General features: G+C 37.2%; 1 protein-coding gene across 6 annotated transcripts in view; it reads left to right on the forward strand.

Annotated features, from left to right (window-relative positions):
• The window catches only part of MACIR (macrophage immunometabolism regulator), a 26,366-nt gene extending 10,064 nt beyond the window's left edge, over nt 1-16,302 (forward strand). For 5 of the 6 annotated variants that reach the window (XM_024739720.1, XM_024739715.1, XM_024739719.1 and 2 more), the window contains exons 2-4: nt 5,299-5,388; nt 11,355-11,404; nt 13,828-16,302. In XM_024739720.1, coding sequence (XP_024595488.1) covers nt 13,851-14,474 — 624 coding nt within the window. In that variant the 5' untranslated portion in view covers nt 5,299-5,388; nt 11,355-11,404; nt 13,828-13,850 and the 3' untranslated portion in view covers nt 14,475-16,302. The remainder of the gene's footprint in view (nt 1-5,298; nt 5,389-11,354; nt 11,405-13,827) is intronic. The other variant, XM_024739721.1, reaches the window with a different exon arrangement.
• The last annotated feature ends 9,101 nt before the right edge of the window (nt 16,303-25,403 follow it).

The raw sequence follows: 25,403 nt of genomic DNA on the forward strand, positions 1-25,403 counted from the left end.
TTTTTTTTTTTTTTTTTTTTTGCTGATTTATATCCTCTGGGGGAAAATCAGCTCGTTTCCTCCAGAGAGAGCTCTGATTTCGTCACCAGCGTATCAAAATAAGTTCTTGGTTTTAAGCTTTCATCTGGAACGTTAGCCGATTCCACTGTGTACACCTGTCCCATTTCAGTTATGTTTCCTAAAGGGCAAATTTCTTGTAAAGGCTGCATGTAGATGTGCAGTTCCAGTTACTGTCAGTCATATTTGTAGTGAAACTGAATTTTTTTCTAAAAGTAGAAGGATGATTTCACATAATGATAAGCCACTGGTAATTTCTTTAATTTCTACTAGTAGAAGTAGAAAGAAAATGAATGCTGCCCTTTAAGGAATTTACTATTAAAAGAACTGATATTAGAAAGAGAAACACATTTTTTTCTTCTGAACCAATCATGGGTTGTCTTTCCAGGTTGGTGTGGTTAATGATTTGTTTGTAAGGTCAAGGATGGTTTCAGAAAAGTCACACCCTACTTAACTCTTCTTAAAAATTATTGATGATTTAGTTTTTATGAGTTGCAAGTGGAAAAGTAAGATGATTTTAAAGTAGCCTTTAATACGAGCACATAAGTATAGCTAAGCATTTTACTTTCATTGTGAATGTTGTACTTTGGCAGTTAAGCCATTTTATTTCTGCTCAGTGTTCTCTTGAGAGATTTTTTTTGTTTTTTTGGGTTTTTTTTTTGCGGTACGCGGGCCTCTCACTGTTGTGGCCTCTCCCGTTGCAAGGCACAGGCTCCGGACGCGCAGGCTCAGTGGCCATGGCCCACGGGCCCAGCCACTCCGCGGCATGTGGGATCTTCCCAGATCGGGGCACGAACCCGTGTCCCCAGCCTCGGCAGGTGGACTCTCAAACACTGCGCCACCAGGGAAGCCCTTGAGAGATGTTTTAGTCCTCTTTTTTTTTTTATTATTGTTAGAGTAATCTCTGAAACTGTTGGTAGCAAAATATTTTCACTAGTCTGAACGGAACTTTTAAAAATTGCTATTTTTTGCCAAGTCCTTTTCCACTATGTGTCTCTCCTCAAATAGCCACTCTGAGGAAACTACCTGCTTCCATTTTTTTTTTTTTCCTTCCTGTTTTGGGAACTAGAATTAGAACCTGTAACTTCTCTACCAATTTTCTTTGCCTGAAGTTTATCTTTCTTTTTGTAATATAACCTTTAATGATTTGTGAGATTTATTTACCAAAATTCTTGAGGGCTATATGCTCACCTTCATAACCTTATGATTTTTGGAAGTGATATTTTGTTAATATTTTTCATATTGCTATTTTGTTAATGGATCTATGATGAAGCCAGAGATTTGTGGCTTTTTTGTGTGTAGGGATTTTGTGTGGGCTTGAAAATTTCCATATGGAGCTTCTATATTTGGGGGAAAATCACTCCCGTTAGGTTCCCAATGCCATTCAAGTTTACTGTTACATGTGTTAGATTTATGTATTTCCATGTCTGTCTGTCTTCCCCTCTTGTCTGGTCTCAGGCTTCACTTTTTATATTTGTTACCAGTACCTGTACAATGCTGGGACACAGTAAGACCCAAGAAATATTGTTGAATGAGTAAATGAATAATTGAATGGCTGAGTGGATACACCCAAAGAAGTACTACTCAGAACTGTAAAGAAAGCCACTATGCAAGCAGAAGGGTCTTTCTTCCTTTCTTTTTAAATTCATTGCCTTTCCATTGTTATATATTACTTTTGAGAAGGATGATAATACAATTAGCAAACTGGGATGGGTTTGAGAGATAAAGGGGGTGCTGTAAATAATTATGCCAGGGCACTCACTGGCTATAAACTGAGACATATGGTCACTCAACTTTTGAAGGACATTCTTCTTTATTTTCCTGTGATGGTATCTATCACCTTGCCTGAGAAAATTTGACACACTTGCTAGTTAATGTTTGCAGACTTTTCTGTTTGTAGAAACTTCATTTGCAGTCAGATGTTGGGTGTCTTTTGCTTAGTCACCCATGGCTTCCCTGTCCAGAGGCCTATGGGTAGCTCTTGACCAGGCTTAATTTTTCCTATTTTCATTGCTTACAGGATTATGTCACAGAACTTTCTGCTTGTTTCAGCTGCTTATAGCTGGAAGCGTTATGTACTCTAGCCTTTGCTCTGTTTACTTCCCTTTGTTTTTTTTGCTTTTAATTAATTTTTATTGGAGTATAGTTGCTTTACATTGTTGTGTTAGTTTTACTTCCTTTGTTTTTTTTGCTTTTAATTAATTTTTATTGGAGTATAGTTGCTTTACATTGTTGTGTTAGTTTTACTTCCTTTTGTTTTTTATGCAGTATTTAGTCCATCTTGTAAGAATTTCACATGAGCTCTTTTCCCTTTGGCTGTTTTTGAGAGAAGATCCATTGATACTTTGCCAAAGCTTCATGTTCAAAACATTGGCCAAAATCAATTGCAAGTGCTAGAGATTTATAGATTTTAAAGTATCTTAAAAGTGTTATTTGGAGGGTATATATTTTGGGGACTTTTGAATTACAGTCTTTTAGTTCTTTCTAATGGGAGATGAGAATAAAATCCTTATTATAATTTTTACTACGTTCCTTTATAGGAAGTCTCTTAAAGAAGCTATATTCTTATACTAGTTTCTGACCTCGTTCCTTTTATTTTAAAATTTTTTCTCTTTTTCACCATCTCTATCATCATCATCCTCTTAGCACCTGTGCATGGATAACGTGCAATTACACACCAAACAGTAAGCTGAGTCAGAAATGAGTAAAAAATGGAACAGAGTTCCTACACCTTGGTTTCGCCCTGTGTTGCTCCTTTGGACTCTGTATTTCTGTTTTTGGCTTGGCACTGGCATAATAGGGATAATTAGTTACCACACTTTGTTTACTATGAAATTACAACCATTTCCTAGACTTCCACATCAGCTGTAGTGCAAGAGTTGGATAATTACTTTAAAGCTCCTCTGCTTTCAAATCCAGAATGAAGTTTTAGGTTGATTTTCCTTTTAGTATTGAAAAAATATTGGAAAAGATATTTTTCCAATGCATTTAAAAGCTTGAAAAGAAGGACATATCACCAGAAACATGGTGCAAATTATATGATAGTTTGAGATTTTAGACTGCTTTATAAAACTATTGTTTATTTAAATTTTTTTCTAATGTTCCTTTTTCTGGGTTTTCAGTCTAGATTTCTAAAAGTCTAAATGAAATCTATCTCACTTTGCCATAGATGTAGCCCTGAAAAATCAAGTGGAGATACGTTTCTGTATCTGGCATCCAACCATATAACCAGCAAATATTGGCTGATACATTTTTTCCTGGCTTAGAATTTTTGATTTAAAAAAATCTTATAAGGTCTGAGGAGAAAGGGTCTATGATTTAGAATGGTTTTGTATAAGACTCTCCTGTATGTGCCTTAGAATTTCGACATTTTTCACGCTGGAAATAACCCTAGAGTTAGTAATTAAAACTACCTTCCTCCAGCCGTTTCACAAATGGGGCAATAGAGCTTTTAAATAAAATAACCCTCCACACATTTAAGATAGGATCCCACTTACAAAAATTAATATACATTTTTCAGGAACATGATTATTGTGTAGAAAGCTACACACTTGGGCTTATCACTACACAGAGCCATGTGTGTGTAAAGTGATGTCAGTGGGCTTTGGAAACAGACAAATTGGGGTTTGGAGTTTTGCTCTGACTTTCAAATAGTATTACTTGATTAAATACTTTAAAACGGGGGTAATATTTTCCTGATGGGACTATATAGTTGTTAAGATTAAATGATATAAATTGCATATAGGTTTTGGCTTGTAGAAGGTGCTAAAACTAAAAAAAAAAAGGTTTTAAAAATTTCCCTTCCCCATTAAAAATCCATTTACTTGAATAAGAAATCAATTTGAACTTTATAACATTAGGATTGGGGAGATTCTTTGGGGGTAATTGTGTTAAATAAAAATTATTGTTAGGTAACAATTTTTGTTACACTGTAATTCATTTTATGTTAAAACCAGAGGCTTCATTGGTGGAACAGACTTAATTATCTAGGTTTCTTGGTTACCCAATTTGAAAATAGTTTGTGACAAAAAATGAAAGGAAAGGTGTCGAAACTAAATCTAAAGAAGTTTCAAAGGTCGATAATCATGGTGGTTTCTCAGAATGATAGTTCTGGGTGTGTTAGCTCCTTCCAGGGTCCCAAGTGGAGGAAGCACATACCTTTATTAATTCAGTAATAATCCATTTCCTTTGGATAAAACTTTTATGTGCTGGTTAGAAAAATAATGAATAACAAATCTTTTTGGGAATGAGTTGAACTGTTGCCACTTCAGGCTTTGTGCACTTACATAGGTAAAATGAATCTATTCAACTCATTTGAGCCACCATCTGCCCCCAACAAGTTAAGCACAACAGAAAACCCACCAACCAAAGAAACCTTTACAGGTGGAAGAAACTTTGAGTTTTCTTGGTCTTAAGAAATTAACCCAGTTAATTGGGGAGGTACAAGATAAAGATAGATTTTCTTATACATTTGTCCCCAAGTAAGAGGTGAAAGGCACAGAAGAGATGTTAGAAACCGTAAGCAATGTAATAACTATAAAGAAGTGTTTTTGAGTTGTTCTCTTTTAAAAAAATGTTTTTCCATGAGCCTTTCAATCATTTGTCTCAGAGCAGTCTTAGGGAGGATTGTTGCTATTTTATGGCTAAAAAGAGTAGACATCAAAAATTAATTGCATAATAATAACATCACACATTCGTAAAGGGGTTTGCAGCATGCAAAACACGTTCACCTACTTCTCATTTGATCCACATAACAACTTTATGAGGGAGGAAGGATGGAATTGTCCTCATTTTAAAAATTGCTACTTATGCCAGGTCAAGAGGCAGAGTTCTTAGCAAGGCAAGGTCTAGGACCTTTTCTTTTGACCCCAGTCTCAGCATTATATTTTCCATAGGATACTGCGAATCTTTTGAACACATGAATAGGATTTGGATGATGGAACCAACATTTAAACCCCTAAGTTTTCTTGGCTCTTCATTTAGCCCTGGTAGCTACTATTAGTCTCCAGGTAGAGGTTAAGCAACAGAACACAGAGAAACAAGCATGATAAAATGTTTGAGGTTGCATTTAGCTGAACAAACTCAAAACTACTTTAATTAATTAATATTGTATCCTATGTAACCTGTACCTGGTGTTAGTATCTCCTGCTTCATCATGCTTTGCGGTTAGAATTGACATAATTGCTTTATAAGTTGTGTTACTTGTTAAATTAAAGGTTTATTTTTATATTTCATGTTTAGTATCTGGAGTAGAGCAGAAAAATTATTATGCCTGTGTTCCCTTGGGACTCATTGGAAATTGTACAGTGACATCTTCTGGGATTTAGGCTGGTGAGTTATATTTTGCTTTTTCTGTTTGTTAACCAGTTGTATGAACATAATACTATAATGTGTTTTAAGTACTATATAAACCAGATGAATATGAAATGTCAGTATATTATTATAAATATATATAGTATAATTATGAAATTTTTAATAGTGAGAACTGAAATTATTATTACTGAATGCTAACATTATTATAATTGAAATGTTTGACTTTCTGAGTAGATTTTCCTTTTTTTATTCTTGTAAGATAAAGGAGGTCTTATGGAATAATATTTTGAAATATAGTGAAGAGGTAGTTGCTCTAATTTCAGGGAAATTTTAGTAAAAATGTTAATCTCCAAAGATTGGTGAAGTAATTTGCAGAAGGTTTGGTTGTGTATTATACATATATAATGGCAAACAGGTAACTGAAAGGAATATCATTTTCACTTAGTCGTTTCTCAGTTTACTGCAAGTGTGACGTTCCTTTTATCACACCATGAATTTAAACTGTTAAAAATAGGCAATGCTGTTGTTGTCTTTTTTCAGTGTGTCTGTGTACCTGGCTGACACAGTTGTCCATGTGGCTCCAAGTCTTTGAAGGGGAAAAAATTTAATAATGACCTTTTTAGCATTTAAAAAATTATATTAGTGTGAGTTCGTGCTTTGGTATGTTATTCTACTTGCTCAATATCTTTGTAGGTCCTGGCTTTGAACCACGTAGAGTGGTTATAATCTTTTGAAAAAGCCGTTTCATAGTAATCTCCAAATTAGCAGTCAGCAGTAGAATGATTCAAAAGAATGATGGGGGGAGAAACAAACAATGTTGTTTCATTTAATAGATATAACCTGTCAAATTTATGGAATGTAATTTAGGACACTGAAGAATGGAAGCATAACTAAAGTTTTCACTTTTGAGGAAAAGAGCAAGAAGTTTGAGAACTATAGGTACAAAGTACTTTCAGAGGCTATTAAATAAGGAATGATGTGGCTGGGTCATTAACTCATTCAATTGAAGTAAAGCACAAAACAAGGAACAATGAGTAGAAGCTACAGAAATGTGTGTGTATCTCTCTCTCCATACAGTATACATATATGTGTACATATGTACATATGCATAGTTATAGATGTACTTATATATGTAAATGAAAAGACATTCTAGCAGAGCTGCAAAAAGGGAAATGAGCCAACTTGAGAGGTGGTGAGTTACCTGTCATTGAAGGTGTTCAGACATAGACTGGACAACTGTTAGATTCCTTTGGATTCTGGGATTAAACAGTATAAGAAGGATTTTTTTTTTTTTGGCCACTCTGCATGGTATGTGGGATCGTAGTTCCCTGACCAGGGATTGAACCTGTGCTCCCTGCACTGGAAGCATGGAGTCTTAACCACTGGACTGCCAAGGAAGTCCACAGAAGGATTTTAAAGAATTTTAAAATTTGGAGGACCATCAAAAACTTGGTGTGACATGCTTATTTATTTTATTTTATTTTTTGGGGGGGTACGTGGGCCTCTCACTGTTGTGGCCTCTCCTGTTGCGGAGCACAGGCTCCGGACGCGCAGGCTCAGTGGCCATGGCCCACGGGCCCAGCCGCTCCACGGCATGTGGGATCTTCCCGGACCGGGGCACGAACCCGCGTCCCCTGCATCGGCAGGTGGACTCTCAACCACTGCGCCACCAGGGAAGCCCGACAGGCTTATTTTTAAAGTCAGGTTTATTGAAGTATAATTTATATACAGTAAAATTCACCCTTTTAAGGTGTATAGTTTGATGACTTTTGACAAATGTAGCCATTTGTGTAGTGTCAATGTATAGAATATTTTCATCCCCCCCACAAAATTCCCTTGTGCCCCTTTGTAGTATGCCCTCTCCTCCCAGCCTCAGCCCTTGGCAGCCATCGATTGATTTCTGTCCCAGCAGTTTTGCCTTTTCCAGAATGTCATATAAATGGAATCACAGAGTATATAACATTTTCTGTCTGCTTCTTTCACTTAGTGTAATCCTGGTTTGTTCCTTTTCATTGCTGAGTGGTATTCCATTTTATACATGAACCACAGTCTCTTTGTCCGTTACCCTGTTGGTGGATGTTTGGATTGTTTCCAGGTTTTTTTGTGGTTATGAATGAAACTGTCATAAACATTCATGTTCAGGTCTTTGTGTGAACATATATTTTCATGTTTCTTAGGTAAATACCTACAGGTAAGGTGGGTGGGTTGTTTAATAAGCATTAATTTAACTTTATAAGAAATTGCCCAACTGTGATCCAAAGTGGCTGTACCTGACAGAGGCTCCTAAGAAGCTAAAATAACTGTAACTATACCAAAGTATGTGCAGATGGAGAAGCCCAATTCTCACTCAGTGCATAAATTTATTTATATTTTATATCCAGTTTTAACAAGTTTGGTTAGCAGATGTTTTTTAAGCACAGCAGTGGATTAGAAACAGTAAATTAGAAGGCCTTAGGGATAGGTTGCTAGCAGTTGGAAACAGCCAAAAATGATATTCACTAATGTGACTATAATTACTGATTAAGGAAAAGAAGGCAGGAACTTACAGGAGTGAAATTCTTCTATCTGTTAAGTTCTGTGTCTATAAGACAAGTTCCCAATATGTCTGCATATTAGAAGCACTTGCGGTATGTTTTAAACATGTCAGAGCCCAGGCTACGCCCCAGATGATTTAAATCACAGATCTGGAATAGAGCACAGACATCAGTATTTATTGAAGGTCCTTGGATGTGTCAGTGTGTAGACAGCTTTGGGAACCATGTGCTAGAGGCATAGCATGATGACATTGAAGGAGAACTGGACTTGAAACCAGGAGACCTGGAACTGCACACCTGGCCCTGGGTAGGCCCTTGCCTTCACGGCTTACATGTCCTCTTCTCTGTAATCGGAGGTTCCGGGAAAGTGAACTCCTAGATGACTCTGGCACTAAAACTAGATAGATCTAGATATCACTGGACTGATAATGGTCATGCTTAGGAAGGACTCCATTTCCCAAGGAATGACTCTGTTCTGAATGGTTCGTTTCAGGTACCTCTTGAAAAAGATTTTGTTCACATGATATTTTTGTTCTGTATATTTAGACAGTTACATTACATCTGTTTTGTCTTAAATTTTGTTGCTATGTGTTGCTAAAAACAGTTCAAGCATACTGGAGCAGTTTTTTGATTACTGAGGGTGACTTTTTTTGATAAGCCTGATTAAAAAAAAAACACTCCCAGAATGCAGTACTTCTCAAAATAATTCTTTGTATAGTAGTTGTGAAACTTATCAGCTATTTTCAGAGCTGGTCTAAGGAGCTGAGGCATCTAGGTTATATTTTCAAAATGTTGCTCCTGGTGCCAAATGTATAGGAAGTTTGGCCTCTTGGAGGGTGTTCAGAGCTGAGTAGATTCCATGGTCACATTCTTTTGAATGTGCTGGTCTTGATGCATCAGGTTCCCCTACATGTGTGTTGTGGTTTGGACTTTTTGCTTTAGTTTCAGCTAAACTTCACAATTGCATGCTGTACCCAGTGTTTTTAAAATGTACACTGTGTACATTTTCCTGGTAAATATTGAAGTGTTTCCTTGTTTAGCGTTGTCTAGTTTTGAGTCCTCATATATTTCAAAGAAACAGAGTGGTGCCTGTGAACATTGCCAGGTCTTCCGTATGCTGTATAAATATACTTGAGTGCCACTGTTGCTGATTGGATTGTGAGGGAATTTGATATTGAAGACCCTTAGGTGTCATTTAAAAAAATTACAGTTGTTTCTGGTACTTGTTTATGAAACTCAGTTATAAAAGCAGTGTTCAACTGCAAGTTGACTTTTTTATGCTTGTTGCATTTTCTGTTCTAGACTCTATTCCACAGAATATTGCTGCTTCTGGTATCATATTTTCTGTTTCCAGTTTTTATTTTTGCTTTAAACTGCATATGAAAGGCATTAATGGAAACAGTAAGGGTCTCTGTTGTTGGTCTCCAATTTGTAGTGCTCTGTGGTGCAGAAGTTAGCAGTGGGCCTGATTTCTCGGTTCACATTTATTCTTAAGGATGCAGTGGGTGTGGTGCCTGTTGCACATATACCTGCAATATTTACAGAGAGTGCTTTGTAATTGTTTATCTTGGCAGTATGTTTTTTTGATACAAGTTTTAATTTAGAATATAAAACAAAATGCTTAGTCATGAATATTGTTAAAAATAACAAACCCATAAGCAGAGTTTTCATGGTAAAATACAAAGAATATACTGCTAACACAGGCTACATCCAATGTAGTCACGATAGCCGAGTTCCCTGATGAATGCCTTTAATAAGAAATTTTGCAGTGAAAATGATTGGACATTCATATATGCTGACTTTGAGACCTTTCAGTCTTTATTGTCTTTCACGTCACCCCCATTTTTTTAGAGAGTACTTCCCCCTCTTCAGATGGGACAGTACCTATACTACTGCTGCCCATTAAAAAGATAAGTAAACGTTGATTGTGTCACTGCTCTCAGGATCTTGCTCCAATATTTAAATCCACTCAGGAAATTTTCGGCAATTTAATAGCAGAAAAAGTTTTGTTTTCGGTCACATTGAGGAGTGGAAGGTTATGCTGCTTAGTCAGCACTCTACCCAGCTAAAAATAAAATATTTACTTGCCAATCAGCTAGCCTCCACATAGCTTTCTTAGTGCCACCCAGTAGATGTTCTTTAGAAAGGCAAAATATAAGTAAAAAGGATCATTTTTTAAAATCTGTGCAATTTGCTGAGTCCTGTTTGCACCATTCATATTCCTACTTGAGTGTCAAGATCTGAAGATGTTCTTGTATATAGGACAGTATGCTACAGAGGCCATGAAAGCACCTCAAAGAACTGTTAGTTTTGAGAATATGCAATCGTTTGGAGCAGGAGTACTGATGTTTTATAACTAAAAACTGCAGTTTTTCCAGCCCTTAGAATTACTCATCAGAGGTTCAGCAGGTAGCAGCTGTTATGTATGTAATATCTAAAATGAGCTTTTTCATGTTCCAGTACAGCAGGACTCTCATTCAGAAGTGTTACATAGAGTATTGATCCTTAGTTCCTAGGTTAAAAATTTTTGTTAGAGGATATTAGAAATGCTTATATTTTTAACTTTCTGGTTAAGTAGTGTTTTCTACAGGGAGTGTGTTGTTTACATTAGTAAAGTGTAGTAGGTTTCTTACATATGATAAGTTTTCTTAAAGTATGGTAGGCTGCTTGGTTGACATTTCCAGAGTTCTTAAACTACATTTTCTGCTGAACAATCTAGGTTAAATCATTGTCTATCAGGTTAGATGTCTGAAGAGCCTGTTGGATAGTTTTGCCCAAGCCAGGTGATATTTTTTATGGTGTTTTGGCTGCTGGAAACTTAACCAGTCATAGTGTCTTTTTCTTGTCACACCAAATCTTGGCCTTTATACATTGTCTCACTCACTTTCTTCACTTTTCTAATTTTCTAGGTACTTATTTTTAAGCTGGTATATAATTTCTTTTTCTCTCAAACCTTTGTATCCTGCCATTCATTATCCTCAACCCCTAGAGATTCTAAGTATTCCTCTTGGTCTGCCTTGATGGAGCAGGATTGACTTAGTGAGGGAGCAAACTTCTGATGATTGCATTGACCAGAGAAGCCTGTGCCCACGCTTCTTTACTGTGACTTTGCACAGTTAGCTCGCTTAGCAATTTTTATACTAAGGGGCAAATAAGATGACTTCCAGCTTCGCCTCTTTTTGAATTATCGCCCAATTCAGAATGGGTGAAGTGTGAATTCATGAATTTTAGGAAGTTTATAATATACCAGGGAATGCAGTAAGGTGACTGCTGGAAATCCATGGACTGTCATGGACTGCCAGATTTGGAAGAAACCTAGACTGGTTTGTCACTTAATGTGGACTGATGGCTTGAGTGTCACCACCTAGGTAACTCCCCTTGGGTGGTCCCCATCTCCTCCACAGCCCTGATTATTTAGGTTTCACTGACCCTCCTCTCCTTCTCTTTCAGAATGAAGTATCAGAGAAACACTTCCCGCCTGTAGCTGCCTATCAGGTTAGGTATGTTGGAGGCCTTGGATCTGTCCTCTTGTGCTCTTTCTGGACTGCAGAATTAGTGGGAAAGGAAGGATTAATTTGTCATTTGGCTTAGAGTAAACATTGTTTGTTCAGCATAAAATCTGATGAGGTTTCATATGGCCCTCTAAAGTTTATTAGATGAGAAATCTTCAGGTTTTTGCATGCATATCAAAGTATGCATGGTAGTCACCTCCTATTCCCATCCTCTCAACAGAGAAATAAATTATACAATTAAATATAAATTTATTTTTACATTAATAAAATAGAATAAAACCTATTAATTTAAAGCTAGAAGTGTTGAGGGACGAAGGTATTTTGGTTAAATTAAAATTGGAAATAGTCTAAGATTTAGAGTAAAAAGTAAGTAATAAGCAAAACTATATGGATCCCTTTGACATTTACTTTATCTCAGGAATCATTCTTTTTTTTTTTTTTTGCGGTACGTGGGCCTCTCACTGTTGTGGCCTCTCCCGTTGCGGAGCACAGGCTTCGGGCGTGCAGGCTCAGCGGCCATGGCTCACGGGCCCAGCTGCTCCGCGGCATGTGGGATCCTCCTGGACCGGGGCACGAACCCGCATCCCCTGCATTGGCAGGTGGACTCTCAACCACTGCGCCACCAGGGAAGCCCTCAGGAATCATTCTTGATATTAGTTTTCCGTTGTACTAGAGATGTATGGACCATAGTGAGGACAGGATGGCATCTGGTAACTTCTTCATAGTCTTGGTTTATTTATTTTCTAATGAAGGAAAAGAAAATACAGCATGCAAATGAAGGAATAAGGTTGGGACTTTTTTTTTTAGCTTTCTGATTGCTTACATTTTGAATGAATACCCAAATTTTAGAAAATGATTCAATTAGGAAAAGATTATTTGTTTTACAAAGGGACTTGTGAGAGTTATTTAATATAATAGCCTAATTCAGTAAATATTTAATCTTAAAATCACATTATTTTTTGACATGTTATTAGTTGACATCGTTTTCATTAGTGATCTGAGACATTTAAAGCTGTGCTACCTACTTCTAATTGAAGATCAAGTAGAGGTAAAGTTTATCAGAAGTGACATTGTCACTCAGTTTCCCTTGGATTTTATTTTCCAAAATTCCATCTGCAAGTTCCTAGGAACCTGGCCATTGTCTGTGGTACTTCTGGTTGCTGGGGTTTTCCAAATATGTAATGTGATCATTGTGATGAATAATATTAGTATTCGTTGTGAATTGTTCTGCCATTTACCAAACTATTCAAAAGTGCACTGTCTTAGGTGTTGCAGAATAAAATAACTGTTAAATCTGTGGTATATTTTAGGATTAAATAGTCAAATAACATTTGATTTTTATATATGTTTAATATTAAAAATGGCCTGATTTACTGGATTTAGGATTAACTTTTAAACTACAAAATGGTTTTCTTTAAATAATTGATTGGAGATATGGAATAAAGAACATTTACAAGGTTTGTGGGAACCTTCCCTTAAGACTCCTCCATACCTTAAATTTTTTTTTAGCTCTAAATTGGATTCTTTGGAGAAATTGATCAGCTTTTATCTTTTATTGTATGCCCCTTAAACACAGTTGAAGAGTTAATTTTTTTTTAATTTTTAAAGTTTTTTTTTTTACATCTTTATTGGAGTTTAATTGCTTTACAATGGTGTGTCAGTTTCTGCTTTATAACAAAGTGAATCAGTTCTACATATACATATGTTCCCATATCTCTTCCCTCTTGTGTCTCCCTCCCTCCCTTCCATGGCAGTCTCTATATCTTCTTTGAAAAAATGTCTATTTAGGTCTTCTGCCCATTTTTGGATTGGGTTGTTTGTTTTTTCATTATTGAGCTGCATGAGCTGCTTATAAATTTTGGAGATTAATCCTTTGTCAGTTGCTTCATTTGCAAATATTTTCTCCCATTCTGAGTGTTGTCTTTTGGTCTTGTTTATGGCTTCCTTTGCTGTGCTGAAGAGTTAATTTTAAAGTTAATTTTTATGTTGGAAATATTTTGTGGATTCTTGTGAAATTGTGGATGATTATTTTTATTTGCTTCATTATGTTGAGCTCTGTATTGGATTTGCTTAATAATCGCACCAAGGAATAAACTTTGTGTGATTGAAAGGAGCGCTGCATTTAGAGAAGTATTGCTGTTGTTTTCTGTTAACGCTTCTCCATATGAACCTTTCAGTAGTCCTTCAGACTTTAATTTAACCTGCCTTTGAGCTCTTGAAGGCGGAGAAGTAGTAGTCATTTCATGCTTGCTGTGGAACATTTAATAGGCATAGATAAAAATCTGTCAGATGTACATTGGTTGTTTTTCCGGCCGGTGTTACTTCTTGCTCCCTGAGCCTTCTCAAACCACCCAGCTTGGCCCGAGGCTCTGATCGTTACACTCTTCTAATCTGAGTCTGTCTGCTTTTAGGAGTGTGCAGACTGGTGCCTAAAATGGAAGTAGATGTTAATGGAGAGTCCAGAAGTACCCTGACCACCCTGCCCTTGCCCGTGGCCGAGGTGAGCTCCCCGGGAAAGGCAGAGGTGGAGAAGCCCCGCTGTTCCAGCACTCCGTGCTCGCCGATGCGCCGGACTGTGTCAGGCTACCAGATCCTCCACATGGACTCTAACTATTTGGTTGGCTTCACGACTGGTGAGGAACTCCTGAAGTTAGCCCAGAAGTGCACAGGAGGTGAAGAGAGTAAGGGAGAAGCTGTGCCTTCCTTGCGCTCCAAACAGCTGGATGCAGGACTTGCCCGTTCCTCTCGTTTGTATAAAACCAGAAGTAGGTACTACCAGCCGTATGAGATTCCAGCTGTCAATGGCAGGAGGCGAAGGCGGATGCCCAGCTCAGGAGACAAGTGCACTAAATCTTTACCTTATGAACCTTATAAGGCCCTCCATGGGCCTCTGCCTCTCTGTCTTCTTAAAGGTAAGAGGGCTCACTCCAAATCTCTGGACTACCTCAATCTAGATAAAATGAACATCAAGGAGCCAGCTGACACAGAAGTGCTACAGTACCAGCTTCAACACCTGACCCTCAGAGGGGACCGTGTGTTTGCTAGGAATAATACATGAGTGACTTGCAGAGGATGTAAACCAGTTTAGGTCAGCCTACACTTGGCTAGAAAATTCCACTGTTGTACTCTGTACAGGACTCTTTACATTATAGATGGTTAAATCAGCTAAGTGTTCCTGGAACATAAAAATTGGATCAAATTTTGAATACAGGAATGAAATCACAGGTACTTGAGGTGAAATCATTCTAGAGCACGCAACTGCAAGGAAAACAGAATGTTGACCATTAGTTTGTATCGCTTTTTAGCTGGGAAAAAAAGGCTTTGGTACAGTAATATCGTCTTTAAAATTCTGATACTCAAATTGGAAATGTTATCTGCTTGGTTGTTGCTGACTTGGTATGATTCATTAGAAATTTATATCTTAAGTACTCAAGTACTTCTTTAATCTCTGTACTTTACTATAAAATATATGTAATGATTTGTTTTATGAAATTTAGAACTTGAAGATTGCTAAATTGGACCACGTTTTATTTTTAAATATTGAGTTTAAATATTTTATAACTGGTTTTGCACTGAAAAAAATTAACATTTCAAATTGACAAGAGAATAATCTTTCTTCACTTGCTTCAATAATATTATTGAGCAGTGAATTTTTTATTTCCGCATGGAAAGTTATTGATCTCTATGGCTGTAAAATATTTCTTTATAGCGTTATTAAAGTGTGTCTTAATAAAATTAAATTTGGGATACAAAGTATTTATTTTACAATGGGTGGGGGGAAACTTTACAGGAAAGTTTCCAATATGAAGTTTTCATAAGTTGAAAAAGTTTCCTTAGTGCTTATTTTCTAATTTAAAATTCATCTGGAACTTTAAAATGGAAAGGATTCTTTAAATTGTGGATTATAGGCATAATACTGATTGCATCTGAATGTTCTGTAAGTGGATGGAACTCTAATAGAGGAGCTCATGATTTCTACTCTCAAATGCTTAAACTAAGTATGAAGTGATACCATTCAGCATGGCATCGGGTCATTTCAGTTTTAGTTCTGTGCAGCACAGGCACTCATTGAAATTCCACTTTCTAGGATTAGTGCAGGAGCCTAAAGTGCTTCTACAGTTTTAATGGGTTAATCCTGGATTACTTAACAATTTATGTCAATTGCACTGGTTTAATTTGTTGCTAAAGAAATAATGCCCTGGCTTTAGTAACAAATACAGCTCAACTATTCTTGAACATATTTTGAAAAAAAAAAAATGTATGTAATGTACCTTTTGTAAAAGTTTCTATTTCTTTTTTTCTTTTCTGACTCTTGAAGGTGCAATTTATTACTGAATTGGCATTTCTGGCAGCATAGACCTCCTTATTTTAAATTTTATTTTGGGGGCTGTGAGTTTCTAAGGTGTTAGCAATCTTGCTTATAAAATAAGAACACCTTTTAATTAAATGAGTGGGTCATTCCTGGTGCAGTTGTGACTTTTCTTTGGCCAGAATGAATGACAAACTAGAGCAGAATAAGTATTAGAAAACCCTAGGAACTCTTAATCAACGTTGATTATACTTCCACTGAGGCAAATCACGTGAAAGAGCCTCAGGGAAGTTGGCCCATATCTTACTGAGTTGATCAGGTTTCTTGGTGGGCTGGAAATTTTCAGCTATTTTACATTTTAAAGTAAATTGCACCTTTGTAACATATTGTATTGACGAATGATCACTAAGATTAACTGTATCTATACAGTCATTAGTTTGACAAGAAATAGAATCCTGTCAGATGCCAAAGAGTTGGGATTTTTACGTTTAATGATTAAACACCATTATTTATTGATGACTTACCCTGTGGAACTGTATTATTTCTAACTATGAAATAAAAGGGTGATATAAACACACATTGTTGTGTTGTGCTTGAACGAGGTCCATCATCAACAGGCCAGTTACTGTTCAAGGATTCACCGAAGCAGTTATTTTTAGATTCCATTTTTGTTAAAGAAAATAAAATAATAATTTTGCATTTGGTGCTCGTTCACATTTCAGGGTGAAGGATGTATTCATGGCAGTGGTATGTGTTGAGTCACACAACTGTGTGACTGTGAGATCTGTCTCTGCCCATGCGCCTACATAATTTCTTAAGCTAAATAAAAATATGTAGCTACTCCATTTTGTTTTTAAAGACAGGTGTGAAACTCTGCAGCAAAAGGGGGGGGGGTGTTAAAAGTTTGAGATATATTTTCTATTATGTGATTAGTAAACATATATAATTTAAAGTTTGGTTTCCTAGAAAGAAAGTTTCTAAACTCAGTGGTTTTCAGAATGTGTTGGCAGAGCCCCTTCACTAGCTCAGTCTTGCTTTCCCTACACTTGGTGCTTATGCTCCAGTAGTAGGTAGTGGTATCCTATCAAGAAAAAAGGTTAGGGAGGATCTCTAAGCTGGGGGGAAAAAAAAAATCACATTTTCTTTAGCCTTTTAATATGGTTTCTATTTTTAAATTCTTTGTCCCTCCATTTTCATTCAATTTGATATTCTGTACTAAACAGGGCGTACATTTGGCCGTCATATACCTGCTGATATTATCTTAAAATACATTGCAGTATCATATAACTTTAATTCTTTTTTTTTTTTTTGTGGCAAAAATCGGCTCAGCTGATGCATTAAAGTAGCAGTAGAGTTCAGTCCTTGCCTCAGTCTCAGGTGAGCTTCTTTTGCTTCTCGACTTTTGCTGCATTCGTACTTCTGGTTCCAGGGCTCCCGGCGTCGGCAGTCAGGGAAGAAAAGACTCTATGGGGATGGATTAAAATGTAAACCTGTTCAGATCCCCATGTCTTCCTGCCTCTGGCTCAGCTAGGCTACTGTTGAGACCCATTGAGTCCTCTCCATTGCCCCTTGTGCCCTTTAATGCCCAAGTGTGGCTTGCTGTGTCTTTTCCTTCCCTGAGATGTTTATTTAAATGATTTCAATATTTGAGGTGTGGGAGCTTTTAGAAGATTCTAAGTGAACTTTTAAAGGCAAATTGGCCTTTCACTGAAGAAAATATTACTTGAGATCTTGGGGAAAGCAACCTATGTTTACTAATTTTCTCATTCTTACATACTTTTGTCTTGGAAGGGCTTTTATTCCATTATAGCCGTTAAAATTTTTTTAAGGAACTTTGAAATGACTGTGGCCTAAGTGGTTTATTCTCAGTCATGGAAGGGAGGAGAGAAGTCTGTCAAGCATAAATGGCGTAAATGCTCTAGAAGAGTTGGAGTGGAGAGAGAGCAAGGATGTACGTCACTGTAATGCAGAGAGGACAGCAAGTATTAAGTAGAATTGCCTTTTTACACAATGGAATTGGATTAGGGTAATGGAAATTGATGAGGAAGATTGCCTTGGAAATATAATAAATATGATTATAAAGCTAGAAGTGGAAGTTGTCAGCCCTTAAGGATGCACCTTCTACTTTGTAGTGTGCTTTAGAATTATGAAATGGTTCTTGTGATACATTACATTAGAAAAGAATTCAGGATTTTTCTGGCTGATGAGAACACTACTAGAAAGAAATCAAAATAAGAATGGGTTTGATATGTTATTTTGAGTTTGCTGGGCTCACAGGTCACTTCTTTAGTTGGGGGGAAAATGTTGAATTTGTATTCTTGCCACGGTAAAATGACTTTGTGTAGGTTTTGTTAAATTATTTCAGAGGAAAGATCTGAAACCAGATCTCCTAAATGTTGTCACCCCGATCTTGGGGTTGTCTTTGATGTACAGATTTATCGGAGAACACAGGATGAGAAAAGGGAACTCTTTAAACAGAAGAACGCAACATCTACTGGAATGAAAGAGTTGCTGCACAGACAGTGGAATCCTTAAGTGATCCTGGCTGGGGTTGCTTCTGGAATAAAGAGCTTCGATGCTTTTGCTTTTGTGAAAAAGTTTAGCGGCACTTTAAAAGTTGCTACCGAATGCTCTCGAGAAAGGGTTCTTACTGTGTGCCGGTGCAAAGAGGGAGGGGAACACTGGGTCCATGATGTTGACCTTTAAGTCTAATTCACTAGGAAGAGTATTCTTCACCAAACTTTTACGTAAAAGGCTTATACGTGGAAATATATATTTGGAAGACCTTGAACCCTCTGTGCCTGGTCTAATGCTTCAGTTAGGGAAAGGAACTTAGGCAGTAAGAAGTACTTGAACTTAATGAAATTCAGATTTTGGCTCAGGGTTTAGAGTTGAGGTGGCAAATACTGAGCATGCATACCACCATGCTCCTTACCTATGCATGTGGCAGACATCACTAATCCATTATTAGTATCAGTGTACATTCTCTCTCTGAGTCCATATGTGACCTTATTATCTTTCTTAACCCAGCACTTTAGGCAGCTGCTAGTGAATTGATCAACATTACAGTGAAGATAAGACCTGTTTGCCCACCACACCCTCTGCAATGGGTTATAGTGTGAATTTAAAAATGGTCTGAACGTTTTTGAGGAGGCCATTCTGGGCCCAGTCTTCTAACCAGAGAACAGAGGAGAATTCAGAAGGTGCCTACTGAGAATATGCAGGCATTCTGGGGACAAAAGAGATTAAGATGGATTTCACCTTCAAGGACATGCCTGTTATTGGGAGAGGTAGGGCAAGGTAGCATAAGATGTATGCCAAGTGAGTGTTTTGTAGAATAAATATTAATTTAAGAGAGGAGCTTAAATCCTACGGGACTGAAGTCTGAGAACTTATTCATTTTTCTGTCAGTAGCTTGGCCTATATACTGAATGTGCTCACTTAACATTGCTGTCTGTGTAGAAAGTGAAAAAAAGTGACTTGATGGGGAAGTTTGGGGAGATGAAAAATATGGGGAAGGCAAAATCTTAAAATAATTGAATCTGAGAAGGGTCAAGGCATGCCAGTAACGTTCAGTGGTTACCTCCACCTTTCTTCTAGGTGGCCCGCTAAGATGGACTGACACACTTTCTAGAAGAGAAGAGTTAAGGTGGTGGGGTAGTTAAAGAACTGAAATATTGGAGTTGGGGACAGGGCAGGTGAGACCTATGAGAGCATAAATGGATATTTTAGTGATTTGTTTTCTCTTGCATTGCCCTTTATCCTGGGGTTGTGGGGGGGGCGGTGACTGAGAGGTTTGCTTTAATTATTTAGGGTCTGAAGTACATTTAAAAATGTGTATTCTTGATGTAGTTTGTATAAGAAATGAAACTACTATATGGTAAGTGTTTTGCTCAAGAAGTTTCCTAATACAGATTGTTTTTGAAATGACCACCTAGAACCCTGCATTTGTTGGTAGATTTCTGTATTTTACTTTCTAATGTTTATAAAGTTTGAGTTTTGTTATTCTTATGTTTCACATATATGTTTAGTGACATGCTCATCTAATGAGAAATTGATGCAGTTACGGGGGAAATGTTTAAGGGATTAGGTATTTATAGGAGTGAATACTGTTTTCTGGCAGGCCACATAAGGTAATCCACTCATAGTTCAGAAAGATATTCTCTAAACGTGACAGACTGACTCTCTTTTTTTAAGGGCAAGAGCACACATTACATTTGGTATAACATTGCCTAACTACTTTTGTGTTCACCAGAAATTCATTTCTTAAACACTTGCTAGATCAAGCCTTCAAAGTAAATAGGTGGGATTGTGTATTTTTCCTCCAGATTTTCTTTAAAATTTTCCTTTTTTTTTTTTTTTTTTTTTTTGAGGAACCTTTTGACTAGAATAGAGATACCAGAGAATAAACAGTTGAAAACATGACTTTCCCCACTGGGCCGGGTTACTCTGTTTAGAAATTATAGGAAATGCTGCCGATGATAATGGTTCCTAATTTGTGAATAGAAAAGTTGTAAGAGCTATCTCATTTGTGTTAGGCTAGACTTGTGGTGTGACTAGTAATGGGAGAGGGTTCCTTTGTATATTGACAGCCAGGTATAGTGATCTTATAAGGCTATAAAGAGAATGTTCAAAGAACTATGATGGATTTTATATAAGGTGTATAAAAGCAAACAAATCCTTGTTTGAAATAGAACCATTGAGACGAATCTATTATAACTTATCTGTAGGAATTAGTGCTCCTTCAGATTCATGATTCAACCTTTATTTCTTCATCCACCAAATATTTGTTGTCATGTATTATGTGCCAGGCACAGTAATAAGTGATGGGAATACAAGGTGAGTAAACACAGAAGCCATAGTCAAGAACAAATAGTTGCATTTTAAAATGAATGGTTCTAATTAAATACAGATTTAAGATTTTTTTGAGCACACAGATGAGAAAGTTCCTAATTCTAGCTTACGTGTGGGGAAAGCTTCACTAGGGAAACAATGCTTGGGTGTGGAGAGTGAAGAGAAATCTGCCAGGTGGGTAGGAAAGGTGAGGACTTCCCAGGCAGAAGAGAATGCCTGAATGGACAGCAGTCATATATCTTTTTAAAAATCTCCAGCAAAGGAAATCATGCTGAATCACAACTGTAGTTTAACCCATGTTTTCTGGTGAAGAACTTAGCAGTGAAATTTCAAATCATGGTTCTTAAACTGGCAAACAACATTTTACAGTTAGCATTTCTCCTAATTCAACCGATTTTTTACTGTGAAGTAGCTTCTCCAGGCTCATGGACCCTCTCATCTTTTTTTGACTTTGGCAGCCCGGAGGCTTCATAGATATTAGCTGCATCTGTGCCTGGACGAGGAATAAGCATTTTGGTACCAAGTAGCCAGTTTCAGGCCCTGTTTGGGAACATAGCTGGAAACTCTGTGTCCTGAGTGGAAGTCCAAGATGCTCCTACTGCACAATCAGCCTGGTAAGAAGAGTGGGTAGGGAATCTAGCTGGCTTTCTCTCTCCTGCTCTGATTCTTCAGCGCAAAACAGAATGAATGCCCTGCTCTGCAAGCTCCAGAACTTATCCTTAATAAATTCTCTTTTAAGGGAATTCCCTGTCAGCCCAGTGGTTAGGACTCTGCACTTTCATTGTTGAGGGTGCAGGTTCAATCCCTGATCAAGGAACTAAGATCCCACAAGCTGCGTGGCCAAAAATAAATAAATAAAAACAAATTTTAAAAAATTGTCTTTTAAGATTAAAGGATGTTGTTTTGGGAAACAATACTCACAGCTCTAAGGTTTTGGGCAACTGCATCAGTAGAAACGTACCTGCTGTAACCACTCCCAGAAATCTCTCCTGCAGGTGTCTTTCTAGGACTTAAAAGTACTGTTTGCTGAAGGAGAGGGGAAGAGAAGCAGGTGGAAATGTCTGGGAGTGGTTATTTTTTTTAACCTAAAGAATTTTTAATAGTTAACAGCTTATTTCTCAGTTCCCCTCTCTTTGCTTTAAGGAGCTAGCTGTAAACAAAGAAAATACTAAACAGTTAAAATGCTTGGCCCTTCACATAATGTCCTGTAATTGGTGATCATCTTGATTTTGTGGTTTTAAAGATACCCACCCTGGCTCTACCACTTATTTGCAGGATGTGGTTGATCATGAACCTTAATTTCATTTTTTTAAATAAAATTGGAAGAATAATTTTTACTTTATAGTTCTTGTGAGAATTAGATATAATACATGTAATATAAAATGCCTGTCACATAGTAGTTGCTGAGAAAAGGGCAGCCATCGGCAGTAATAAAAAGTCTTTGAAACCCTGATTTGCCATATCTTCATTCACCCCACAACTGCTTTAAAAAGGTTCTGTATAGTGATATAAAAGCACTACATTTAAATTCAAGGTTTTTGGATAAAATATTGCAAAATCTCAAACGTGTGTGTGAGTGTAAGTTATGGGTGAATATATGTTGCCCCTCACATGTAATTAATAAAGTAAATTTGTGTTTTCTGAACTGTGAACATCCCAAGCAGTGCAAACATGATCCACCTGGGTGAGGGAAGAAAATATTAGACTGCTTTTAAAATATTTTTAATTTTATCCTTAAAACCTTTTTATTTGTTGTATACCTTATGTATGTGGTTTGCCAGTATAATAGTAAATGCATGAAATAGATGAATAAGTATACATTATATTGGAAATATCAACTCAGTTTTTTTTTAACTTTTTTTTTTAACTTATGACCATGAGTTTGAAAATCGCTGAATAGCCACATCCATTATATCCTGAAAATTCTTCTTGTTGAGGTCAAAATATTTTCTTAGAATTTTATCTTATTAAATGTTTGAACATAGCCTTGAGATTTAGGAAGATTAAAAAATAAGGACCATTTAAAAATATTTGTGGACAGTTTTATTTTGATTCTTATTCTACATTTTTTTGCTAGTAATTTTCTATCCAGTGCAGTAAGTTCCTCAATTTCTTGGATTTGCTTTCTAGTTCCTAATTTGAGGTCTTGATACAATTTGGGAAAGAAAAGATAGTAGAAGAGAACCCACCTGTCTTGATAGGTTTCTGAAGTTTGTGAACCTTTTCTTGTGCACATGTTATATTTTTGGTTAGGGACTTCTGAACCATGTGGTGAAATATTCGCTGAACATCCTACTTTCAGAATCCATTATTAGTGCCTCGAGTGAGATCGTGTTCTTGGTGATGGCTGTTTAGTCATGTCTTTTAAGAGCATGATACTGCTTTGCCCTGCAGAACTTGCGACTTCTCATCCCACAGTTCTTTCAGGCAGCCATCTCTGATAATTTGAAGAGCTTCCTTTAAAGAAGATTGGCAGAATTCCTAATCTCATTCTTTGGCGTGTGACACCCTTACAGAATATGTCTCCCCAGTGGTCGATTTCTCTTCTGCTGACAGCTAAATTATTCATATGATTAGTGTCCTATCTTATCCTGAAAAAAAAAAAAAAGGGTAGAGTCAGAGACTGTATTCTGATACACTTTGTTGTCAGGAACTTTGGCAACAATGACAGAAAGTGTCTGGAAGGTGACTTCTTCCTCCCACTCGTCTCCCTCTCCAACTCCTTGCCCTCTTTCCCCTGTTGCTGCTGCAACTTCTAAGAGCCAGAGTTGACCCCCACCCTCTCTACGCCCAGGCTGCTCCAGCTCAAGGCACGGAGTTAGGTGTGGTCCATAGCACTTCCTCCAGGTAACCTACACTATTCTCTCCATCTTTACCACCGTCCTGCTGTCATCAAACTATACAGTGTAACGTACCCCAGAAACAACTACAGTCGTCACCTCCTCAGCCACGGTTTCCCTTCCCACATTTTCAGTTACCCGAGGTCAACTGAGGTCCGAAAATACTATTTTTATTATTATTTTTATTGGAGTAAAATTGCTTTACGATGTTGTGTTAGTTTCTGCTGTACAATGAAGTGAATCAGCTATACGTATACATATATCCCCATATCCCCTCCCTCTTGCGTCTCCCTCCCACCCTCCCTATCCCACCCATCTAGGTCGTCACAGAGCACTGAGCTGAGCTCCCTGTGCTATACAGCAGGTTCCCACTAGCTATCTGTTTTACACATGGTAGTGTATTTATCTCAAACCTAGTCTCCCAAGTTCATCCCACCCTCCCCTCCCCACTGTGTCCTCATGTCCATTCTTTATGTCTACGCCTCTGTTCCTGCTTTACAAATAGGTTCATCTGTACCATTTTTCTAGATTCCACATATATGCGTTAATATATGATATTTGTTTTTCTCTTTCTGGCTTACTTCACTCTGTATGACAGACTCTAGGTCCATCCACATCTCTACCAATGACCCAATGTCGTTCCTTTTTATGGCCAAGTAATATTCCATTGTTTATATGTGCTACATCTTCTTTATCCATTCATCTGTCGATGGACATTTAGGTTGCTTCCATGTCCTGGCTATTGTAAATAGTGCTGCAATGAACATTGGGGTACATGTGTCCTTTTGAATTATGGTTTTCTTAGGGTATATGCCCAGTAGTGGGATTGCTGGGTCATATGGTAGTTCTATTTTTAGTTTTTTAAGGAACCTCCATACTGTTCTCCATAGTGGCTGTAACAATTTACATTCCCACCAACAGTGCAAGAGGGTTCCCTTTTCTCCACACCCTCTCCAGCATTTATTGTTTGTAGACTTTTTGATGATGGCCATGTTTACTGGTGTGAGGTTATATGAGATCCAAAAATATTAAATGGAAAATTCCAGAAATAATTCATATGTTTAAGATTGCACAGCTATTCTGAGTAGCGTGATGAAATCTCATGCTGTCTAGATCTGACGTACCCGTTAGTCGCTCAGCCGCCATCTTGGTTACTGGCTCGACTGTGGACGTATCACTGTGTTCAGGTAATTTATTTTACTTCATAATGGTCCCAAAGTGGAAAAGTAGCAGTGCTGGCAATTCAGATATACCAAAGAGAGGCCATAAAGTGCTTCCTTTAAGTGAAGAGGTGAAAGTTCTCAATAAAGAAAAAAAATCATATGCTCAGGTTGCTAAGGTCTACGGCAAGAATGAATCTTCTATCCGTGAAATTGTAAGAAGGAGAAAGAAACTTGCTGGTTTTGCTGTCACACCTCACACTGCAAAAGTTATGGTCACAGTTGCGTGATAAGTGCTTAGTTAAGATGGAAAGGCATTAAATTTGTACAATAAGATATTTTGAGAGGGAGACCCCATTCACATAACTTTTGTTACGTATATTGTTATAATTGTTCTGTTTTATTATTAGTTGTTATTGGTAATCTCTTTTTATGCCTAGTTTGTAAATTAAACTTTATCATAGGTATGTATGTGTAGGAAAAAATATAGTACATATAGGGTCCAGTACTATCGAAGTTTTCAGGCATCCACTGGTGATCTTGAAACGTATGCTGCAGATAAGTGGGACTACTGTATTTGCTACAGTTAACTTTGCTACAGTTAGCTACAGCCCAGTTAACTTCCTGTAAAGCATACATGTTACTTTTACTTAATAAGAAAGGAGATCCATTTTCATTGTTTCTTTACTCTCCTTATAATGAAGAAAATATTTGCGTGTACCATAACCTGCATATTTACATCTCTCCATTAGACTTGTTTGGCTGTCATCCCAATGCCTGTTCCTGTTTCTAGTGTGTATTTCTGTTTTTAGGGTTGTTTTAGT

The sequence above is a fragment of the Neophocaena asiaeorientalis genome, unplaced genomic scaffold (assembly GCF_003031525.2).
Source record: "Neophocaena asiaeorientalis asiaeorientalis breed wild unplaced genomic scaffold, Neophocaena_asiaeorientalis_V1.1 scaffold146, whole genome shotgun sequence".
NCBI lineage: Eukaryota > Metazoa > Chordata > Mammalia > Artiodactyla > Phocoenidae > Neophocaena > Neophocaena asiaeorientalis.